Source organism: Bubalus bubalis, chromosome 7 (genome assembly GCF_019923935.1).
Source record: "Bubalus bubalis isolate 160015118507 breed Murrah chromosome 7, NDDB_SH_1, whole genome shotgun sequence".
NCBI lineage: Eukaryota > Metazoa > Chordata > Mammalia > Artiodactyla > Bovidae > Bubalus > Bubalus bubalis.
In genome coordinates this window covers 1,439,883-1,462,873 of record NC_059163.1, presented here as the reverse complement: position 1 = coordinate 1,462,873, position 22,991 = coordinate 1,439,883, and the positions used below count along the sequence as shown (strand labels likewise).

The 22,991-nt window shown below is 64.5% G+C and overlaps 1 protein-coding gene across 2 annotated transcripts; it reads left to right on the top strand.

The window, feature by feature from the left end:
* The first annotated feature begins 6,570 nt into the window (after positions 1-6,570).
* Positions 6,571-20,815, top strand: MXD4 (MAX dimerization protein 4). 2 transcript variants are annotated; one of them, XM_025290541.2, is made up of 6 exons: positions 6,575-6,787; positions 6,879-6,978; positions 10,458-10,487; positions 15,994-16,108; positions 17,194-17,356; positions 17,533-20,815. In XM_025290541.2, exons 1-6 carry the CDS (start codon positions 6,724-6,726, stop codon positions 17,688-17,690), a joined length of 630 nt encoding a protein of 209 aa, XP_025146326.1. In that variant the 5' UTR covers positions 6,575-6,723; the 3' UTR covers positions 17,691-20,815. The 2 variants fall into 2 exon arrangements, with proteins under 2 accessions (XP_044802243.1, XP_025146326.1); XM_044946308.1 differs by lacking the exon at positions 10,458-10,487 and having other exon boundaries at positions 6,571-6,787.
* The last annotated feature ends 2,176 nt before the right edge of the window (positions 20,816-22,991 follow it).

Here is a 22,991-nt window from a genome sequence, read left to right as displayed (position 1 = left end):
TTGTCCAGGTCCTGCAGGCGGGTGGAGAAGCCAGAGAGGGTCCTGGCCCAGCAAGGATCACAGGCAGGGCGAGCCACACCCTTAACGGCAGCGCGGAGTGGGCAAGAGGGCTCCTGGTCAGGCTGGGCACTTCAGACCACCAGGGCTGGGGGTGGGGGCTGACACCATGGAGGGGGAACTTCCCGGTCATTCCCAGCTGTTCCTGTTCTCTGGACTCTGCAGAAGTTGGGGGGAGGTGTTGTTCAGTCACTCAGTCGTGTCCGACTCTTTGCAACCCCACAGACTGCAGCACGCCAGGCCTCCCTGTCCATCACCAACTCCTGGAGCTTGCTCAAACTCATGTCCATCGCGTCGGTGATGCCATCCAACCATCTCATCCTGTCGTCTCCTTCTCCTCCCACCTTCAGTCTTTCCCGGGATCAAGGTCTTTTCCAATGAGTTGACTCTTCACATCAGGTGGCCAAAGCAGTGGAGCTTCAGCTTTAGCATCAGTCCTTCCAGGGGGGAGGTGAGCAGGACCCAAAGTTCTGCGCTAAGCCACCTCCAGAACCCAGAGTCCTGGAGGCTCTTGTCTACTCTTAGGTCCACCTAGAGCCACCTCCTCCAGGCAGCCTTCCCAGGCAGGGCACCCCCCACCCTCCTCAGCCCCCATCCTCACACTCATTTTCAGAGCAGAGTCTCAGACTTGTTGCAGGAGTCAGCGAACCTCTCGGAACCTCTCCTGTCTGTGAGACTGGGGAGAGACAGATTCCAGGCTGGCACAAGCTCAAACTTAACCTCAGCACAAAGGCTTAAAAACATGTGGCCTGGGCTCTGCTGGTGTGTTCGTTTCCAAGAGTTCAGGACAGGTCAGGGGCTGGGTCCTGCACCTGAACTGGGCAAAGATGAGCACACCCACATTCCAGACCTGGCCTGCCCAGGGGGGTCTGCCAGTCTGGGGGCTGAGCAAGCTGGTTGCGCTGCCTGGGCCTTGCGGGGTGGGCAGGATGCCGCTGGAGAGTGGGGTACCAGAGCTACAGACACAGAACAGCCCAGTTCGAAGCGGCCAGGGTCCCGGTGAGGGTGGAGTACAGATGGCGAACGGGGGGTCACTCCAGGCACCAAACACTGGGCTTCGAGCAGGGGAGGACACAGTCAGATCTGTGGTCTGGACACCCTGGGGGGAGGATGAGTTGGCGGGGCAGACCCCAGGGCCTCCACTGCTCCATCTCAGGCAGTAATGCAGCGTAGCTGCGGTTGCTGCTCTTACCTGGCTGTCTCCCCACCCCGTCACTTAGGACTGCCTTGAGCCCTACGGGCTATGAGCTGAGCACCCTCTGATCGAGGCGGCTCAGGGCATGCTTGCCCGAGCCTGCCCTGCTGCCCTCTGGGTCTAGAAGCAGCTGGATGCCTGGGGGCCTGGGATAGGGGCTTGGGCCCTCGGGGCATCCAGTTGGAGACTGTGAGGCCTTATGATGGTGTGTAGCAGCCAGGGCCAAGTGAAGGCCACCTGAGCATGTCCTGGAAAGCCCAGAAGGCTTCCTGGAAGAGGCGGAGACACAGGTCAGGAAGGCCTAGGCCAGAGAACACAGACAGTAAGACTGGGAGAGGGCTTCTGGGGTGAGCCCCGAAGCCCATGCTGTCTGGGGGAGACTTGCCGTCTGCTCCAGGCTCACACTCCTCGGGGCTCTGGGAAGAAAGGGCCTTGGAGATAGCTGGCAGGGGCTGAGGGGCGGCAGTAGGGCTGAGCTGGGCACTGGTCCTGCCCCCCCCAGCCTGTGCCCAGGACCTGGGAGAGGAGCAGGCTGGTGGCCCTGAGCTGCCCGCGGCCACACCCAACCCTGCAGCGGGCACCTCAGTCTGCACCATCTCCCTCCTTCGTAGGTTTTTCTCCCTGAGAAAAAGCTTAAAAGAAAATCTTATTGTTTTGCTTTTGGACATTTTTGGGTACTTAAGACAATCATCTACAGATTGTCCAGGGGTCATTGAGTATAGTCGGAAAACCCTGTAAAGAGAGAAAAAAAATATACCCCACAAATTGTTCACAAGTATAATGAAATTTTTTCTTATTTTACATTTAAAACTGACATGGACGTTATGTTGACGAGGCAGACGTTTGTTACATCCTCACACATCTTGATTTTGCTGTCTTCTTGTATTCTGGGGACAATGCTCTCCCGAGTGTTAAACTCTTTCGAGGGCCCTCCGTGCCCTTGCCCGGGCGGCTTGTGTGCCCTTTGACGGAACTTGATGCTGACGGTGACTGCCCAGGCCCTGCCCCCATCTCCCTACGTCGAGTGAACAGACTGAGAGGCACTTGTGGGCTTTCCTGGTGGCTCAGTGGCAAAGAATTGCCCGCCAGTGCAGGAGACACGGGTTCAGTCCCTGGCCCAGGAAGAGCCCACGTGCCACAGAGCGACTAAGCCCATGCGCTGCGACTGCTGAGCCTGCGCTCCACGAGAAGGGAGACCACCGCCACGAGAAGCCCGCCCACCGCACCTGCAGAGCAGCCCCTACTCGCCACAACTGGAGGAAAGCCCGTGCGGCAATGAAGACTGGGCAGAGCCAAAGAGAAATACAAAGATCTTTAGAGAAAGAAGCGCTTGCTGCTTTGGGTCTGATGCTAGTATCTCTGCCATTCCTGCCCCTGCCCTGCGCCTGGCACACTGCCTCCCAGGGCTTCCCACGCAGCCTTCACTGCACCCCACAACACCCTGAGGCCGCTACTGCCAACTCCGGTTTATCGCTGGGGAGACCGAGGCTCAGAGAGGTTCTGAGGCCAAGGTCTTGTGGTCAGACAAGAATCCGGGGTGGCTTTGGTAGAGAGGCCAGTGACAGAAGCCTCTGGGGCTCGCCCCTGGTCCTGGCACACAGTGGGCGGCTTGCAGGCTGACTGCCGTGCTGGGCTGGGCATGGCCCTCCAGCCCCTGAGAGATGACCCCAGACCTCATCTCTGTCCCTGCGTCTTGGTCCCTGTCAGAACCTGCCACTGCCCGGGGTCCGCACTGGGCTGGGGGAGGTTTCCAGCCCTGACCGCTCACTCCTAGCCTCCTCCCCAGAGCACTGGGCCTGGGAACACTGGGGGCAGCAGGACTCCAATCTGGTGACTGAGGGGGCGAGAGAGAAGGCAGGACAGGGCCTGGTCACCCTGGCGGTGTGAGCAGGGGTTCTGGAGGGGGAAGGGCCGCACACACGCTCTCCCTCTGGGGGGGTGCTTCCTGCCGCTCTTCTGAGAGCCTCAGGCATGTCCCCAGTGTGTGTGCTGGCTGAGGGCTGGGTGACATGCGCCCTTAGGTACTGGGTCCAGGGCAAGGGAGCTGGGGCCCGGTCAGCATGGGAGAAGTTAGGAAACGGTCTTCCTGAGGGGTCCTTCCCTTGCAGGATCCTGGGGGTGGCAAGTTCACCAGCCTTTCACAAGCTTCCCCCCAGGACTCCTCCTACGGTCCTCCGGTGCCCAGAGAGGGGCGTGCAGTTCTTACTTCAGAGCCAGGGAAGCTGAGGCAGGGGTGGGGTGGTGGACAAAACCTGCCCAACAGACCCCTAAGGCCTCCTGGACTCAGGCCCTACAACTTCTCCCTGAGCCCCCTGGGGCTGGGAGCCCTGAGGTGAACTGGGCTTCTCCTAAGAGCAGCGGGGGAAAGAGTTTGGAGGAAGGGGCAGGGAAGGGAATGTGGGCTTGGGGGGGTGGCGCTGGGGGCCTGAGAGAAGGGAGGGGCGTTGGGGTGGGTGGGAATGGTCCAGGGCCTGTCTCGGACGCTAAGTGAAGGAAAGGGGTGGGGGCCTGGACTCCCAGAGGGAGGTGGCCTCTGAAGCCCGCTTCCTCCCTTCTAGTGTGGCCTCGGCAGGGTCGCACTCTGACAGGATAGGTCTCTTCACAGAAGGGGCAGGGAGAGCTGGGTAGGCATGGGAGATGCGGTAGGCCAGGAGGCTGCTGGCCCAGCCTGGGCTCAGGGAAGGCTGCCTGTAGGAGGTGACTGGGCCCTGCTTGAGACCAGCTCTAGGGAACCGTCCCAGGGTAGCACCCTGCCATCCTTGGACCTGGGCCAGCCAGCACGGACCCAGGGCGGCCCTCAGTGCCTACAGCACCCCTTCCACGGTGGGGTGGGGGGGGCACACACTGAGGCTCTGCGTGTAGACACCTGACGGGTCCTGGGCAAGGCCACCCCATCCATCCTCCCCCTCGCCCCAGCACCCTCAGCTGGCGGCCTCGGACTATCCCCTGGGAGCTCTGGACTCACAGCCACAGGTCGGGCCGGGTGGGACCACTTCCTCTGCTGGCTCTCTCTATCCCTCCATCCACCGCTCAACCTACGTGGCACTGCAGGGCTGCCCCCCCCATCCCCGCAATGGGACCCCGACGCCTCCGCCCACACCGGCCGGCCCACGTCCCCATCTGCCCCTCACTGTGCAGGGCGCCCAGACAGTGTGGACCCCGCAGGCACGGGGAAGTGGTCCGTCCTGGGTGTGGCTGAGAGTGGGGGTCCCCCAAAGGCCTAGATGTAGTCAGTGGCGCAAGGTGGGAGCACGCGCACTCCTGCAGTCACTCCTCCGCCCCTGTGCTGCCGCTGCGGCACAGAGCACACCCCAGGCCCCTCTGCAGGAAGGGAGGTGGGGGTCCAGCAGGTGCACTCACACCAGCACAGATGCAGCTTTAGGACTGCAGTCAGCAGCGCATCCCTCACATAACCAGGGCTGGCCTGACCTTGCAAACACCAAGTGGTAAGCCAGGGGTTCTTCTGCCTCCAACACCCAGAGCCCGCGATGCACCCCGGCCCTCCTTTACCCTGCACAGCCCTGGCTGCCCCCCAAACTGAGTGGAGGGCCCAGCACTCGGCGCTTGCTAGGGATCTGCCCTGAACCTGGGGTGATTGTGGAGCAGGGGCAGGAAGGGCCAGAGTTAACATCCAGGTAGTGTTTTGCGTTTTTGTTTTCTCATTGCCTGCGGCTTGCAGGATCTCCATTCTCAGCTCAGGGACTGCACCTGGGCCCTAGGCAGTGAAAGTCAGGAGTCCTAACCTCTGGAATGCCAGGGAATTCCCTGGAAGTGTTGCTTTAATGTCCACACAGGGCTGTCTAATGCCAGTTTCCAAGTTCCTCACTGGGTTCTGCCACCCGGGGTGCGGGGTGGGGGGGGGAGGGGAGGGGGAGGTGGGCACACATTCCTAACCCCCTTTCTCAAATCAAGTTGTGCTGGGCCTGGAGGTGGTTTGGTCTCCATGCTCCTGTGTCACCAGCCCTGGGTCACATGTCTGGCAGCACTAATCATTCTGTTGGGAATGCTGGGAGACCCTGGCAAGTCCTCAGGATTCCCAGCCTTTTTGCCTGTAAATTGGGGATGTGGAAACCCACGGAAATGCATATATACAGTCAATAGGTCCTGGGACTGCACGTGCTGGATTTTTAGTGTTTGTTCTGTTTCGTTGGCAGCAGCACTGGGGAATCCAGTCATTTCTACCGCACGCTCTCCAGCCCGAGGGCCCCTCTGCAGGAGCTCCCAAGCCAACAATCTCAATAACCTCTGAGAGGGAAAAATCAAGTGAGACTGAGGCCCATCTGGGACTGCCCCCCACCCCCAGGCTGCCAGTCCTGCTTCTGTGGGCCAGCTTAGGGTCAGGGGTCACTAGGGCCACCCGCCAGCCAGCTGGGAGCTCGATGAGAGCTCCCCTCCCAGGCAAAGCAATTTTCTTCCCTAGAAAGCGCTTCCGTGGCCAGAGGGGACAAGTGCTAGCCTCTTGGAATGTCCCCACCCTTTGGGCCAGACGTGATCACGCAGTCCTCTACTCATGGGAGCCCGTCTGGACTGTGGCGGCAGAGCGTTGCCCCTCTTCTTTTCTCAGATTCTTCCTTCTGCCCTAGGGTCCACTGGGCGGCTCTGAGGGACCCCTCCTGCTGTGGGCCTCAGTTTCTCCACTGAGATCCTCAGGAAGCCCTGACCGTTAGGCTCAGACCGTCTACGCCCCTCCTCCAAACCCGAGACTTTCCCGGGGTCACGCTGTGTCTGGCGGGGAGGGTTGTCGTTTTTTTGCAGCCTCACGGGAGACCCCCGAGGACACCGCGAGGACCCGAACTTCCGCGAAGCCAGTGCGGCAGCAGGCTCGGGGCGACATGTTCCTGCGCAGAGGACGCGGACCAGCGGACCGGCGGACCGGCCGGGTGTCCGGATCGCTCTCCGAGCCCCATCGGGCACTCGTGCGGGGGCCGGGCGGAGGGCGGCCCCGCCGCGCTCCGCTTCCTCTCGGCAACGCGCCCCGCGGCCGACCATTGGCTCCGCCGGCCCTACTTTACATGGCCCTCTCTGGGCCAATAGGCGCGAGGCGCCTACTTAACATGCACGCCGGCCTCCAATCAGCGGGCGCGGGGGCCGGGCCCCCACGTGCTGTTGCTAAGCTTGGGCTTCTAAATTGTTACTACCGCGGCTGGCCTATCGGAGCGGAGCCTCGCAGCTGTCAACATTCTCGGCCCCGCCCGAGGCGTGCGGCCGGCTCCCATTGGCCCCGGCTGGGCCCAGGGCCCGCCCCCGCCGCCCGAGCACCGGCTCCCATTTGCTGCGCCGGCCGCCGCTCGCCCTTATGTGTCAATTTGAGGGCCGCGAGGCGGAGGGGTGGCAGCCGAGCGCTCGGGGAGTCCGCGGGCGTCTGGGGAAGTGGGGCCGCCGGGCGCGCGGGGCGGGCGGCGAGCGGAGCCGGCCGGGCAGCGGCCGCCGCCGTCCCGAAGCGCTCACGCCGGGGGCGGGCAGGCGGGAGGATGGAGCTGAACTCCCTGCTGATCCTGCTGGAGGCGGCCGAGTACCTGGAGCGCAGGGACCGAGGTAGAGCCCCGCGCCCCTTTGTGCGGCCGGACCGCGGGCGGGCGGGCGGGGCCGGGGCCGGGGGCCCGCTGACCGCGCCGTCTGTCCGCAGAGGCCGAGCACGGCTACGCGTCGGTGCTGCCCTTCGACGGCGACTTCGCCAGGAAGAAAACAAAGGCGGCCGGCCTGGTGCGCAAGGCCCCGAACAACAGGTACCGCCCCCCGCTCGCTCGCGCGGCGTCCCCCTCCCCTGCCCGGGCCGCGGAGCTTTACGCCCCCCGCCCGCCCCGGAGCGCGCTCCCCACCCCGGGCCCGACCCTAGCCCGCGCGGCCCGGCGGCCCGCCTGGAGGAGGAGGCGCCCGGGCCGCCGCAGCCCCGCCCGGCCGGCCGCGCCCGCCCCGTCGCCATCTTCCCCGCGGGCCGCGCCTCCTCGGCCTCTCGCGTAAACAGTGCCACGCGTACAGCGCCCGTCGCCCGGGGTCTCCTCCCGGGGCGGCTCTCCGCCCCAGGCTTGTTCTGAACTTTACCGCGCTGGAAGAAACTTGTCAGGGGCGCTGGCCGGTGCCCCCTGGGTCTGGGGAAACTAAGGTTCGGTGCGGAAGCAGCATGGGGCCGCTGGCCCTGACCTCTGCCCGCTGCGGGCCGGTGGGCTGCATCTCCGCTAACAGCCGAGCCCGGGTGCTGGGCCGAGTGCCCCCAGGTCCCCGGGATCTGCAGGCTGGAGGCCCTGCGCCGGGCCCCCGGGCCCTCACACGGTGCCCACCGCTCCCACCCAGCCTCCTGACCCAAGTGGATCTCCAGCGATTAGTGCCGGGGTCCCTGTCTTTTGGGTCAGAGGCCCTTTTCCTAAGGGGCCGGGAGAGGCTGCAGGCTGGTGTGCTGCAGCCTGGCCTGGGACCCAGGCTGAGGAAGCCCGAAAGCCCGGGTGCACGTGTCTGGGTGGGAGAAAGAACCCTCAGCTAGGGCCCCCTGGGGGATTCCACTCTCTGGCTGCCCTGGGGACCACAGCACACCTGGCGGTGCCCGGTGGCCCATGTTGGTTCTGGCTCATGTCGCCAGGCTGGGAGCTGCCCTTCCAGGGGGCTTGGGGGCCTCTTGGCAGAGGGTGCGGCTCATTCCTGTGGCCTGCTCGTTCTTGGGAAACAGAAAGGCTGGCACAGGGACCCATCTCCTGTGACGTCCTGGCGCCCTGGGCCTGGCAAGAAAGCGGTGAAGTCTCCATCTGTTGTAGCTGCACATGCCTCTGAGTCCCAGCCCCAGGTGCCCCACTGGGGACCGTTTGGGGCAGGGCATGTGCGGGTGGGGGGACAGCAGGGCCTTGGGCCTCCTCGGTGAGCCAGCTAGGCCCTTGCTGTTGGTTCCCACTGTCCCAAGTGCCCTGCCACCCATGGAAAACTTTGGGCAGTGACTTTTCAGTCCTATGGCTCGGATACCCAAAGCCAGTAACCAAGAGCATAGTTAGGGCTCTCTTGCACGTGCTAGTTAATGGCCACCCAGCCCCATGAAGGAGATGTTCTTTTTATCTCTGGAGCTGAGGAAAGGGAGGCACAGGAGATTGAACCATTTGCTAGGGCCGCCCTTCCGTCTCTAGGGCTCCTGTTCTGAGGTGGGCCCTCTGCCCCCAGCGCTCTGCTGGGGTGGAGACCTTGAGGGCACTCAGGAGGGACCCAGAGGGTCTTCCAAGCCAGGGTGCACCTCCCTGCTGCTCCTCTTGGGGGAGCCCAGTGCTTTAGTCACCCCAGGGCTCCCAGGGCACCCCATGTGCCTGTCCTGGCCCAGCAGGGCATCGGGCAGCCCAGACCAGGGGCAGGGTGGTTCAGGGTACAGGATGTAAAGGCCTGACTTGGCGGGGCAGCTGCACACATGCAAGGTCTGTGTCCCCCTTAGGTGGGGGAAGGGGTGGGCACAGAGGGGACCAGGATGAGGCCTGGGAGGTGGGGCAGAAGGGCAGTGCATGCTGGGGGAGATGGTGACCCCCACCATTGCCGGGGCTACTGTGAGGGGCACTGGTTCAGCAGGTGGGGACAGGAGCTGGCCCCTGGTCAGGGATCCGGTCCTATAGGGAAATGGGCACAAGAGTGCCTCCTTTGAGGGGTTAAAGGGAGGAGCCAGTGGTGATAGCGGGGACCCACCTAGCAGGGCCCTAGGCAGGCAGCCCCTCCCTCCCCAGGCCGCTGTGATCCTGGGACCCAAGTGACAATCTCCCCACAGGGCTCTGCAAGCGTCGGGGACGAGGGGAGAGCTTCAGGAGGGCTCTGGCCCCTCTGTGTGCCCAGGCTGCCCGAGCAGCGCTGCCTCCGTCTGTGAGGGTCAGGCCTCCAGGCCCCTTGCCGAAGGACACTGGCCGCCCCTCACGCCCCTTACGAGTGAGCAGACCCACAGATCCGCAGCGCCGGGCTGCCATCCAGGCCAGCAAGGAGCCTGATGGCTGTGCCCTCGCCCCGCCAGCCCTGGCAGAGGTTCGGAGGCTCCCTGCCCAGCCCATGTGACCAGCGAAGCCCTCGAGGCCCTGGAACGTGGAGGTTCTGAGGCTCCACAGGGCGGCCCGGGAGCCAGCTGCCCAGGTGGGAGGAGAGGGCCCGCAGGGCTGTGCTGGGACCCCGAGCCGTGGCAGGTGTCAGAGGCAGGCTGGACGGGCGAGCCCATGGGGTTGGGATGGGAGACTCCTGACCCCGGGTTCCCGGAACAGGAGGGCGAGGGTGGGCGGACGGAGGTGGCAGGGCTTCGGCAGGGAGCGGGGCACGGGCCCAGGGCCCATCTGGTTGTGCTCTGAGGTGGCCTGGGTCCTCTGCCCACTCGTGAGGCCGCCCGGGGAGCCTCAGGGCCCCAGCTGGCCTGCCGCCTTCTTGCCTGGATGCAGAGGGTGCCCTGAACCTGGGAGCTTGGTCACACTGCCTCCGTCCCGCAGGGCGTTACCACGGCCCTGCTCTCTCTGGTGCTCCGACTCTGTGCTTCCGTCCAAAGGAGGCAGGGTTTGGGCAGCAGAGGGGGCCGCCGGCCCCAGAGAGGCTGGTCCTCCCAGGCCTCAGCCCCACAGGAAAGCAGAGGGCTGGCCTCAGTCTCCCCGCCGGCCCAGAAGCACTCGTGTCTCAGAGGCTGCCTTCTAGGCTGATGCCCCCTGGCCTGGGACCACTCTGCTCACCAGGCATCCCCGTGGGAATGGCGAGCTGTGAGCCTGTGGCTGTGTGAGCCGGATGGGGTGGGGCGGTGCCCTGGCTGGTGATGCTGGGCCGGGGTGCTTGGGTCCCCAGGCTTGGCCTCTGTGCCTACTGGCTAGCACTTGGCCTTCTGTGCCAGCCCAGGTGGCTCCCAGTGCCCTGCGGGCCTCGGGGAGTGGGCAGCTGAAGATGCAGGTGGCTCGGTGCCCAGCCGCCTTGGGAACAGAGGGTGGTCAGTCCCAGCGCCGGCTGCTGCCGCTCCGCGGGCCTGGCCCACAGCTCTGGAAGGGGCCCAGGCCCTCCTGCTGGCTAGGCACCATGGACACGGCAGCACCCTTCTGTCTCTTGGTCACCGGGGGTGAGTTTCCCTAGCTTCCAGTCAGCCGCTGCTCGTCTGCCCCAACCCTCAGCTTCCTGAGGCCCAGACTCCCCTCGTGCTGTCTGCAAGGTCTCCGGACCCCCGGGCGGGGCCCGCGCCCCCTGCCCTGGTGGTGGGCAGTGAACTGAGCTCTGTCTTTGTTTCTCCAAACAGGTCCTCACACAATGAGCTAGAAAAGCACAGGTAAGTGGTCTTTTCCCTCACCCACCGTGTGAACCTCCTGGCTCCTCCCACCTGCCCTTCTGCCGAGGAGGTGTTGCAGCCACCCCTCACCCCCTCTCCCTGCCTTTTGCCTCCTGGCCTGGCTCAGCACACTGCTGGGCAGGCCCTTGTCCTGGGAGTGCAGGCAGCTGGGCTCTGCTCCCCGGTTCTGCTAAGCCAGCTGGCGGGGCTGGGGCTCCAGGTCCTTCCTGCCCTTGGGAGCTCAGCCTGGGGGATCCAGAAGCAGGGGGTCTGTGTGGAGGGTCAGGGACTTGGGGCAGGGCTGTGTGTGCTGTGTGTCAGTGAGGGCCGGCTCCCTGGAGGAGGAGCCCGTCTGTTTTGGGGTGTCTGAACCCTTCTGGGAACAGCTCCTCTTAAGCCTTTAGGATGCTGGCCACCTACCGGGAAGGTTTGGCCCTCTCAGTCTGGGGGCCCCAGGCACCTTGGGGCCTGACTTCCGAGGAGTTCCAAGTGGTCCTGTCCACAGGAGGTGGGGTGGGCAGCCAGGGCCTGGCCACGTGGGCCTGGTGGGAAGCTCTGCCCCGGGCAGGATCCGGGGCAGGCCTGCTTCATGCCTGCCTGCTGACCACAGAGCTGGGCCCGCTCTGGTCCTCCTATGAGGAGCGTGGGGCCTGAGGTGAGAAGGGCAGCATGGTGGCCTGGAGAGGCTTCCCCCCCCCAGCCCCAATGAACCCCAGGGCCCTATGCCCTCTGCTGGTGCTCCACCCCCTGGTTGGCCCAGGCCTGCGGTCCGGCTGCGGGCCTCCCTCTGCAGGGGGGAGCAGGCCCAGCCAGGCTCAGCCTCTGGGACAGGTGTCATTGTGACTGACCCCAGCAGGACTGATGGGGAGCCGTGGGTGTGTCCAGGAGCCCCGAGGCCGGGACCGGGGTGACTCCCCGGAGACGTGAGCGGTAGCTTTCTCCTGACCTTTGCTCCCGTCTTCGGATGGGCCGGTTCTTCCCTGATCTCTCGGCCTGGAGTAGGGTGGGGCCCGGGGGTCTGCACGCGAGGTGGCCAGTCGCAGCTTGCTCTGGAGCTCGGCTGGCTCTCTCTGTGTCCCACCCCCACGCCTACGCCCACGGCAGCGCCAGCTTCTGCCCCCCTGGGATCGGGGCCTCTGCTGGGCGGGTGCTGAGTGGGGACAGGACGCCGTGTTCTCTGGAGGAGCCGCGCTTCCTGGACCACTCCTGTGCTTTTGGGGGGTTCCTGAGAGAGCCTGCCTGGCCCCGGGTGGCTCCCTGGCCAGAGGAGATGGCCAGGCTTGACTGGGGCCAGGAGCCTGGGCGGGCGGGGGCGGGGGTGTGCCCTGGGGAAGGCTTCCCGGGGTGGTACCTGGAGAACGGCCCCCCAATGCAGACAGAGGGGGATGATGATGGAGGAGGGTGAGCAATGAGGACATGGCAGCCAGAGGAGGAGGAGGAGGGGGATGAGGGCTGGCCTTTGACCCCTGCAGCTGCCCCTTGACCCTGGCCTTGGCATCAGCCTCCTTCTCCCAGAGTCAGTCCTGAGGCTGGGCCTTGGGGGGCCCTTTTGAGACAGGGGTGGGGTGGTAGGTGGCCTGGGCTCCGTGTGTCCCCCTGCCCAGCCCAGTGCAGGAGCCTCTGTTCCTGGCCAGCCCGAAGGCAGGCATGGTCAGCTCTGAGGAGCCCAGGGTCCTGGAGCTGGGGACCGTGTTGGGGACCTCAGCTGTGGTTCGGCCCGTGGCTGCCTGGGGCTGGTGCCGGATGCGCCTGGCTGCTGGCCACAGGAAGAGCCGCCTGTTGTCCCCGGGAAGGCAGGAAGCATCTGGGGGTCACCTTCCCTGGACGCTGGCTTCCCTGGAGGTATGCCACCTTGGGCTGGTGGGCTTCCACTTCCCAGACCTCTGAGCCGGCGGCCCCCCTAGCCCACCCTGCCCTGCTCCTTCTCTGTCCCCTCCACAGAGACAGCAGTTCTGGCCAATCTTCCAGGGCCAGAGCTCGGCTTCTGATCCTGGTGACTGGGCCGCAGTGGCTGTGTTCCTTGGCACCCGTGGCTCAGCTCCACGCTTTCGCTTTTATAGGGGAGAGGGGGTCCTCGGTATCCCATGGTGGGGCAGTCCCCCACCCCAAAGGCCAGCCTGGGGCCCTGGGTGGAGCCCTGCTCGCCTCTCTCTCCCCATCGTGGACGTGGTTATTCGGCTCCTACGTGTGGGTCCCTGCACAGGAGGTCTGCGGGGCAGCTGCCCCGTCTGCCTGGTGCAGCCCCGCTAGGCCTTGCCCTCTCCCAGCAGCCAGTACAGGGGGAGCGGGCTGCTCGCCCCCCATCTCAGCCTCCGAGGGTCTGTGGGTCACTGTCTGTGTCGCCTCTGCCCTGGAGCCAGGTCTGGGGCACTTCAGAGTGCGGCTGCCCTGGTCTTCGGGCCTGGGGCGCCTGGCGAGGAGCAGGGCTTTTGGAGACAAGCTGGTAGGGCCCGCGTCGGGGGCTGAGCTGTGGGCAGGAGCTGCCATCAGCAGTAAGCAGTTGTGTGGGTCTGCCCCCCAGTCCACACGGGGTTCCTGCAGGAAGCAGCAGGTATTCAGACCTCCCAGGAATGCTGGGTGCCGCGGGCCACTGGCGGAGGGCCTGGCACTGTAGCAGCTCCTGAGGCGGGCTGGGCCGAGCCCAGTGCCACCCGGCTCCTTGGCACACCCCTCCGGCTCCGAGAGGTCGGGGGAGGCCCATTCCCAACGGGGATGGACCCTGGGGCCCGCCCAGGGCCCCACCGCTGGCCCTGCAGCCCATCTGGATGCTCCCCGTCCGGGGGCTGGCTGGACAGCTCATCCTGAGAGCATGGCGTGGCTGTAGCCAGCGGCTTCTCCTTGTCTCTTGAGAAGCTTCTTTCTGACTTCTAAAGAACTCTGTTCACGGACGTCGTGGGCAAGCATGGACCCCCAGCCCCCATGCCCCCCTCCCAGGGGCAGTGTCCTGGGCAGCTGGGTGCCGAGCCTGCCACCCTCTCCCACGTGGCCCTCAGGGATGGGAGTGGAACCTTGCCACCCGCTATTTGCTAACTTGACTTTTCCCCCCACGCCCGCGCACGGTCTGCCTGTGTCTGCCTGTGTCCTGGGCGCCCACGGGATGCTTCCTGATGGCTCTCCAGGAAGCGCAGACGGTACTGCTGTAGGGTTGGGTCTGGTCTTGTGGGTATGGAGGTAGAGATGGATTCATGGGGCCAAGATGCTGGACCTAGAAATGCCCGTTGAGGGTTGAGCCGCCTTGGTGGCCCTTCAGAACTGCCACCCCACCAAGGAGGCTGTGAGTGCCCTCTGGGCAGCCCAACAGCAAGTCACACCTTTTCAGTTTCAGCCCAAATCAGCATCTCCTGGGCGAGTTCTCCTTTCTAGGTCGCGGTGAGATGATGTCGGTTTTGTGTTAGATTAGCCGTTCACGTTCTGCAACTTGCCTGTTTGTGTTCTTTGCCTGTTTTCACAGAAAGGTACTCTTTTTATTTTTGACGTGTGTGAGCTGAAAATGTCACGAATACTAACCGTTTGTCTTTTATGTGTATTGCAGATATCTTCCCACTGTTATTTGTCTTTTACCTGTGTTTTTTCTTCTTTGTACAAATGTGTCTTTCTTTGATTGTAAAAGTAACATGTGGGTTTTTAGCATAGAGAACCTGGAAAATAGAAAAGAACGCACAAAGCCAAAGAAATAAATGTTGCCAACCACGTCACGTGGAGACGCGTGCTTCCTGCCTTCATTGTGTCTTGTGGAGTCTCTCGTGTGCGTTTACTGCTTTATTTTTTGACTGTTCCTTGGGTCACTTGTCACACAGGCTGCTCTGTCTGCTGACACGTCCACTCTGGTCATGGCAGGGAGACGTGGAGTGCCCTCAGATGACGTGGTTGTCTCTGGGTGGCGGAACATGGGGGTTCCTTTTCATTCACTTTTTTTCCTTTTGATTTGTATCTTCTGGTTTTCCACAAAAGATCACGTACTGCGTGTGTGCTCAGATGGTGGGTTGTAACCATGGCCATTTGCCTGAGTGGACGGGGAGCCCCACTCATGAGCTGGCTGCAGGTGGCAGGTCAGGGGGCCCCAGGGGTCTCTGATTGCAAGCCGTGCTTGTGCACGAAGCTGTTCGCTGGGGCCTGAGGCTGTCGGGTTGTGAGCCTGCTGCGGGCCCCTCTCACAGCCCTGGCGCCCCCAGCCCTGCTCCGAGCGGCCTGGGGACTGAGCTTAGCCTCAGTCTCGTGTTCTGGATGTTCTTTCTAAAGTCAAGCTCAAGTTCACCTGGAGAACTCGGCCCTGCTGCCTGGGGCTGGGGTGCCAGCTGGCAAGGGGCTGGTCTGCAGGATGGTGCTGTGTGGCCGTGGGTGACTGGCCCTGGCAGCTGGGTCAGCTCTCCCCCCAATCAGATGGGGCTGTTATCACGGCGGGGGGCGGGTGGCTCCTGCACCCTCTGTCTCTGCACTTTAGGGGCCCCCTCTGTCCAAGGGACGTGGCCATCATGGCCCGCTTTCCTTCCAGAGACTGAGGGAGACGCTTTGGAACGAGGACGTTGAAAGGTGGGGCTGCCAGGGTTGGCGCCCGAGGAGGGGGGCATGCGCGCTGACTCTGGTGATGGTGGGGCAGTGGGGCAGCAGAGCTTGGGCGGGGTTGGGAGTACCTGCCCTCGTCCCTGTCCTGAGAGTGTCGGCTGAGCGGGCATCTTGGTTTGGAAACCACTTGGGTGGCCTGCATGGGCTCCAGTGGACACGTGGACATAGCAGAGGCCCCTGGCCATCAGTGTGCTTTGAGGGTGAGCCTGGCCACCCGCCCCTGACGAGGGGAGCCGGGGAAGAAGGGTGCTTCTTCCCCGTCACGGCTCCTCACCTGAGGCCCCGACCTGAGCGGATGCTGTTGGGTCTCAGGGTTTCGTGAGGAGACTGCGTTGGCCCGCGTGGACACAGGGACAGGGTCTACAGCGAGGCGGTTTCCAAAGGGGTCCCAGACGCAGGTGGGGGGCTTGTCCGTGGCCTTCCCTGACGAGGATGGACTCAGGTTGCCATGGTGATGAGAGTGCCCAGGGAGCACCCTGTGCTTGGTGAGGCGGAGCTTTTCTCTTGGGGTGGAGAGCTCGTTGGGGGCGTCCTGGACCACTGTGCTCCGGGAAGCCTGACCGGCGTCCTTGCTTCTCCTCCTTCAAGTTGTCCCCATGAGGCTTCTGGACCCCACCGTGGTGGGAGGGGACAGCGGGGGAGCTGGGGCTCTCGGAGTCTTGCGGCAGCACTCGGGGCCCCGAGGGCTGTGCTGGCCACACGGGCCCAGCCCCAGGGCCTGTTCCTCCACTGGGGCTTCTGGCGGGCTGTGGGTGCCAGGGGGCTGGGGGTGCTGCCAGCCGGGCTGGGAGAGGTGCCCGGGAGCAGCCCTGGGCAGGCAGGTCTGTGTGGGAGTCTGCTGGCCCCCTGTCCCCCTTGCCCCCTGAGCCCTCAGTCTGCTCCGCTGACCTGCCCCACGGGCCGAGCTGCCTCTGCCTGACCATCACGTCTTTGGGTCTTTCAGACGAGCCAAACTCCGGCTCTACCTGGAGCAGCTCAAGCAGCTAGTGCCCCTGGGCCCGGACAGCACACGCCACACCACACTGAGCCTCCTGAAGCGTGCCAAGATGCACATCAAGGTGAGTAGGGTGCCCCCTCGCGGCCCCGCCACCCTGGGGAGGGACCCCGGGGCCTGAGGAAGGGCTGTGGGCCACCCAGCAGGGGCTCCATGGGGGCTCACGGTCTCTGGTGGGTGAGGGGCTCAGGCGCGGCGGGTGCAGTTTGGGTTCTGTGGGGCATGGGTGGGGGGGTGGGCTGTAGATTTCCCCCCAAGGCCCTGGCATGGGGAGAGGCTCTGGGCAGGCATAGGGCTTGGTCTCTAGGAGCTGGCAGTGGGGTATGGACTGAGTGAGACGTTGCCAGGGGCTGGCCCTCAAGGCCTTAAGACTGAGAGGTGGGTTTGGGGACCCACCAGTGTGGGTTCAGTCCTCCCGCAGGGCCCCCGGACGGCATGGGTGTGGGCTTTCCCGTGCAGGGTCTTGAGGGGACTCAGCTGGTGCCGTGGGGCCCTCACTGAGGCTGTGGCTCCGTGCCTTGGGAGGTGTGCAGAGGGCAAGCAGGTGGCCGCCAGATTGTGTAGGCAGGGTGTTGTCTGAGTTGGAGTGCCAGGCCAGGGCTGGGTGGCGCTGTCCCAGGCTCCAGGCCCACTCGTGACTTGGCTTGGTCAAGCTGGCTGGTGGCCGTGGGCCTTCTGGAGGTGGTCAGTAGACGCAGGGCACAGGGCTGGGGGTTGGGGGTGAGGGGCGGTGAGGAGGCGTGCATCAGGCCTTTGGTTCCCACCCAGTCTGGGTGCCCTGGGGTGTCCTGGTGTGTGTATGGGGGTGTCCCTACCACCGGAAACTGGAGGCTGTCAGGAGAGGCAGAACACAGGACTGGGGGACAGGGGTGGGAAGCAGAGAGGAGGGGTGCGTCAGGCCTTTGGGTCCGCCCAGGCTGGGTGCCCTGGGGCATCCCGGTGTGTGTGGGGGCGCCCCCCCCCCAGAACCTAGAGGCCATCAGCAGACGCAGAGCACAGGGCTGGGGGGTTGGGGGCACCCAGCATAGACGCTGGGGTTGGGGGGGGCGACGACGAGGGGTGCGTCAGGCCTTTGGGTCTGCCCAGGCTGGGTGCCCTGTGGCGCACCCCGCACCTTCAGGCTCACAGCTCGGCATCCCCCCACCCCAGAAACTGGAGGAGCAGGACCGGCGGGCGCTGAGCATCAAGGAGCAGCTGCAGCGGGAGCACCGCTTCCTGAAGCGGCGCTTGGAGCAGCTTTCGGCGCAGAGCCTGGAGCGCGTGCGCACCGACAGCACGGGCTCTGCCGTCTCCACCGACGACTCGGAGCAAGGTGGGCCTTGGGGTGGGGGGCTGGCCTGCTGGCAGCTGCGGGGTGGGGGCGGCGCTTGCTCGAGGTGCGGCCCCCGGGACGGGATGAGGAAGCTAGGCCGGGCTCCCCAGAGGGCCAGGGACAGTGGGGGGCCCTTCGGGGGCCCGGCGCTGACCCGCCCCTTCCGTTCTCCGCAGAAGTGGATGTCGAGGGCATGGAGTTTGGCCCCGGCGAGCTGGACAGTGTGGGCAGCAGCAGTGACGTGGACGACCACTACAGCCTGCGGGGCGGCAGCTGCAGCCACGGCAGCTTCGGGCCCCCCTGCAGGCGGCCCGGCCGCCCCGGCCTCTCGTAGGCGCTGCCCTCCCTGCTCCTCGGCCCGCCCGCCCGCCCGCCCGGCCGAGCGCGTCGACCCTCCGGTCCTTGAAGCCTCTCCACGGGCCCACTGCTGTGCCATTCTGGAAGCTCCGCCGCCGCCCGGGCTGCCCGCCTGCCGGTCAGGGCCCGCCGCGCCGCCCACTCCTCCCACCCGGGCAGGGACCCCTTCGGGAGGCGGGGCCCAGCTCCCACATCGGGAGCCCAGCACAGCCGCCCACCGCGTGTTCTCAGATACCCAGTCATTCCAGAAGTATTAAATACCATTGCTGCAAACCTCGGTGGGCGCCGTGTGAGGGGCTTAATGACCACCACGGGGAGCTCAGACCCCAGCCCCGGATCCCAGCAGAAAGGAGTGGACCCAGGAAGGAAGCGTGGCTCTCTGTCCATCCGTCCATCTGTCTGTTGGTCCACATAGGCTCCTGAGGCGTGGATGGAGGGATCCGTGAAGGGCGGGACTCGGGTGAGCACCCTGGGATCGTGGGTGGGCAGCAGCCTTTGCACCTGCAGGCGTCAGGAGCCAGGGCTGGGCTTCTGGGGGGGCTGCCAGGCTACCCCACCCTGATTTGGGTGGCTTCTGCTCTGTTCTTAGGTCCCTCAGATGTGCACACGCATGCACCTAGGCACACACGCCTGCTCGCACACACATGCATACATGCAGACAGAGGTGGTCACTGGACCCAGAGGGCACACGTCCCGGGGCCTTCAGGGGTCAGTTGGGCAAATGCCAGCCCCTGGCCTGTGCCTGGTCCCCGCTCCCACCCCTAGCCCACCTGCCCAGACTGCACAGGGCAGGCACTCCTCCCAGCGGGGGCTGGGAGTTGAAACCACTGGGTCCTCAGAGGCTTTCTCACCTCACTTTAAACACCACCAAGCAAAATGTTGCTGCATTTCCCAGCAGCCCAGAACAGGGCTCCAGGGAGAGAAGCTTTTCTCCCAAAACGAAGGAGAAACACTTTTAAAGAGAAAGCACTCTGCTGACTTGGCCGCTGTCGCTGTGTGCCGCCTATTTCCTGTACGAGATTTTTTCTACTCTATTTTCCTAGCAGTATCGCGTCCTTGTTTGCTGAGGGGTGGGAGCGACCCAGCGTCTCAGGGACTCGTCCGTCACCGTCGCCCAAGTGTGCCTTGTGCCCGTGTCTGGCCCCACCCCAACCGCCACCACCAGCATCTCCCGCGTGGCTCACGGGACGCCCCCAGGTGCCCTCTTGGCCCTCTCCCCGCAGCCAAGCCCCCTAGGAGCGAGACTGCCTGGCTAGGTTGGCCCGGGGGCTGTGCGGCGGCAGGGTTCCGCTCTGTCCCCCGGCAGGAGGGGCTGTGACCTGTGGTCCTCCCGACCCCCCCTTCCCCGCTGTGCATTCTGACCTCCTAGGGTCTGTGGGGGGAAGGGGGCGCCACTAACCCGAAAAATAGGTTCCTTCCTGTACCCAGCTTGAAGCCTCCCTTCTCCCCACCCTGAGCAAGGACTCCGGATGTCAGACACTGGCAGCTTCTGAAGACAAACGTCCACCCTGGGTGGACAGGCCTGGGCGTTAGGAGGCTTCTCCTGGCCTTCTGTCCCCAAGGCGTCGTCCCCGGGGACCACACAGCAATATTTGGGTGGGGGGCTGTGGGCCGACCCACAGTAGCGTCTGCTCCTCTGTCTTGTGCGTTGTAGCCAATTTCCAGATTGCGGCGGGGAGGTGGTGGAGAACTTGCGTCTACCCCAGGAGGGTGGCCTGCTGAGGCACAAAGGGGGTCCCAGGAGACAACTCTGGCGCAGAACCTGCCCTCCAGGGGCCTGGGAGGGCGGTGGGGAGCACGCTCGAGGCGGGGACCGTGTAGGCGGCTGGGGACGCTGCTGTGTGTTGTGGCGGTTGCAGGGCAAACTATACTGTTGGTACCTCCTTCCAATTCCTCTGGGGCCCAGCGTGGCCAGAGGGGCTTCTCCTGTCTGCCTGAGCTCATCCACTGAGCGTTCCTTGCAAGGACCCCACACCCTCAGAGCAGGGCAGGATCACCCACAGTTAAGAGCCTTCCTTAGGACATGCGACTGCAGGCCCCTGGGGAGCTGTGTTCTGAATTCTAGAGCATCAGTTCTCCAGCCACCCCCATCCTCACCCCCAACCCCCAGGAGACATTCTGCTCTGGCCGGCAGAGTCCTCCCCAGGTGACCACTGTGGCCTCAGCTGACCTTCCTGGCCGGGAGACGCTCAGCCTGTGACTTTGCAGGCCATGGTTCCCCTGTGGACTAGGGGGTGGGCGGGTTGGCCTCACTGGCCAGCCAGGTATGCTGGGGCCCCAAATGTGACTCCTCGCCACTGGCAGATGCCAGCGAGGGTCTGTGCTGGAGCTGCTCACGTGCCCTCTCCTCCCCCGGCCACCTGCACTGGTGGCCAAGGGGACCAGAGGGTTGTTAAGAGCAAACCTGAGTGTTGTGGGGTCTGTAGAAAGCAACTGGGACCAGAACAAGGCCCCTGGCGGGGGGGTGCCTGCACCCTTCCTCCGTGTGCCCTCCTGCCCATGTGGTTCTTGGTGGCCGTGATCCTGGAAGCCCGGGCTCGGGTTTGGGTCCACACCCTCACGGTGTGAGGCAGCCCCCACGCCTCAGCGCAGGCCCCACTGGCTGGGGAAGCGTAGGAAGGCCCCCACCGCAGTGCGTGCGTCCCTGGCCCTCCCCATGCAGGGCGGGTCTCGAAGCGTGGCGCCCAAGCTCGCTTCCCTGGCGACGGGGCTTTGTGCCCGGCCGTGGTCCTGAAGGCCCCTGCCTCCTGTGGGGCTCCGGGCAACCCCATGTGCCGGGTGAGGCAGGCTTCCCCCACTTGCCCACCCCCATCTCTTGCGGGGCCAGCTCACCCGGGCCCTCCCCACTGCATGCATGCAGGACTCTGACCCCACACCTCCCCAGCCATGTCTTGGACACAGGGCAGGTTCCGCGCCAGAGTCGGAGGTTGGGGCAGGGGGAGGGGGGTGCCGCCCAGGGGGCCTGGTGCTGGCCGGGTGGGCATGTAACAAGATCCTTGCTAGAAAGAGAGGGCCGCCCCTCCCCCCCCCAGCCTGTTCACCGGGAGGGACTGTGCTGTACCGTTCTGTCTTTGTAACATAAATACAGATTTTTATACCTCATCTCTCTGTCTTCCCGTTCTTTCCATCCCTGTGCTGGGCTTCCGTCCCCTCAGTCCCCTGGGCGGCCTCGGTGGTCCTCACCACCATATCGGGAGTCTTGGCTTTCTGGGAGACCCTGCAGACCACGGGCCTCCCCTTCCTAGGACCCCAGTGTCAGAGCTGCCTCCCTGGACGTCCCCTGGAGGTGAAGGTGGGACTGAGGTGGAAGCCATTCCCACCCCCCCACCCCCCACCTTCCTGGGTCTGTTTGCCAGGTGGGAGGTCTTGCTGCCAGCCTCAGACTTGGCCCCTGGGGCTGGGGCACTATCCTGAGGACAGCGGGGCCCTCAGGGTGTCCTGGGCCGGCCAGCTCAGCATTGCCCATGCCTCAGCCGCCTCCATGTCAAGTGCCCTCCGTGCATGGTGGCCACTGGCTCTCAGGGTGGCCCTGGGAGAAGCCCCCAGACCTGGCCTCGGTGTCCCCGGAATGCCCTGTTGTGCAGGTGGGGGTGTGAGGCCCCAGCAGAGGCACCCCAGGAGAAAGAGCCCCACCAGGGGTGGGCAACTGGGGTGGGGCTTTTCTGGGAAGCTGGGGTGCCATCCCGGGCCAGCCGCAGCCCAGCGAGGCGGCTCCCTGAGGTCTGCGGGCAGGTGAGGGGCGCCCGCAGGAGGGGATTTGGAGGGACCCCTGGGGACTCGAGTTCCTCCTCCGTCCCCCCGGCAGAAAGCAGTATTCTGGCCTCTTGTACTGGGTGAGTCCCTGGGGGCACCTCTAGGAGAGAAGAGAACCTTGCCGGGAAACAGCTGGGGCCTTGAGCCACCAGCCCTTGGGCTTGAATGTGAATCTGAATTCCAACTATTACTATGAGTTTAAATCACCACCACTTTTTAAAAAAAATTCTTAATTTTTTTGGCTGAGCCACACAGCATGTGGGATCTTAGTTCCCCAACTAGAGACTGAACCCGCACCCCCCGGCCTGGGAAGTATGGCCCTAACCACAGGCCCACCGGGAAGGCCTTCCACCTTTTACTGAGGGCATGAACGCTTCAGGTGATTAGTGCTGAGGTCCTCCCCCTGCCTGTCTCACAGACAGGAAGCTGCATCTCAGGCAGGGCGCCTGCCTTCCTCTGGTCACCTGCCGGAAGGTGGTGCCCTGTGACCCGACCCTAGCCCTCTGGGAAGCCTCCACCACCGAACGCCTTGAGCCCACTCCAGGCCCGGTTTATAGCCAGCCCCCTTCACCCCTGACCCAGGCGGGCCACCTGCCCGTGCTCTCCTTGGCGTCCAGAACAGCCTCTGGTTTTGCTGCCCAGTCACCTCCAGGATTAAACCCAGCTGCCTGCCCTCTCCCCATCCACTCCTGTGCCTTCGGCTCAACCCGAGCCCACCCCGGTCCCTCTCTGTCCCTCCGCACTTCCCTCTGTTCACAGCTCGGAAAATCAGTCTTCCTGTCAGTTTTGATGGCCATGATTTGGCCGCCCGGATTGGTGCTTGTCTGAGGTGGTTACTCAGGCTGCTCACTTCTTCCCTTTCCCAGCTCCTTGCCAGGCCAGGCCCGAGGGGCACACTAGCCCTGGCGGGATCTCTTGCCCATTTAGTCCACAGTGGCTCTCACCCGCTCCTTCCTCGTTGCCTCCTGCCTCCTCAGCCTGTCCTGATGCTCTTTACCAGACCCCAAGCCCCCTCCAGGCCCCTGGTGCCCCACCCCCACCTCCAGCAGCTCCGGCTGGGGGTCATCTTGGTCAGCGCCTCACCCCCACCCACTCAGGAGTTTGAGGACTGAGTTTTCCTGTGTCACGTGATTGTCAGAGTGATGGAAGACAAGCTGGCTCTCCTCCCTCCCGCCCCCAGCCCCACAGCATAGGGCACACGGATGGTGTTCTCCTGGCCGGGACGGAGCAGGAGGAGAGGGGGAACGAGAGCCACCTCTTGTTCAGCCGGACGCGGACACTCATCCAGACTCGCGTTCTCTGGCTGGCAGGCTCGCTCTCCGCGTGGGACACCCCCTGCCTGTCTCTTGCCATCTGTGTCACATTTGTGACTGCAGGGCAGAGCTGCTCACGCTGTGTATCACTGCCCACTCGGAGGGTGGCGTCCCGCCACCCTCAGCCAAAACTACATCTGAGAAGAGACGACCTTCGACATCAGACTGCAGTCTGATGCCTCTGAGAAGTTGAAACCTAAAACACATTTTAA

Excerpts from the sequence above, each read along its gene's own strand:
- MXD4 (XM_025290541.2), top strand. The coding sequence starts at position 6,724 with ATGGAGCTGAACTCCCTGCTGATCCTGCTGGAGGCGGCCGAGTACCTG. Across the intron at positions 6,788-6,878 it reads CCTGGAGCGCAGGGACCGAG|AGGCCGAGCACGGCTACGCG; the intron begins GTAGAGCCCCGC and ends GTCTGTCCGCAG. Across the intron at positions 17,357-17,532 it reads CACCGACGACTCGGAGCAAG|AAGTGGATGTCGAGGGCATG; the intron begins GTGGGCCTTGGG and ends CGTTCTCCGCAG.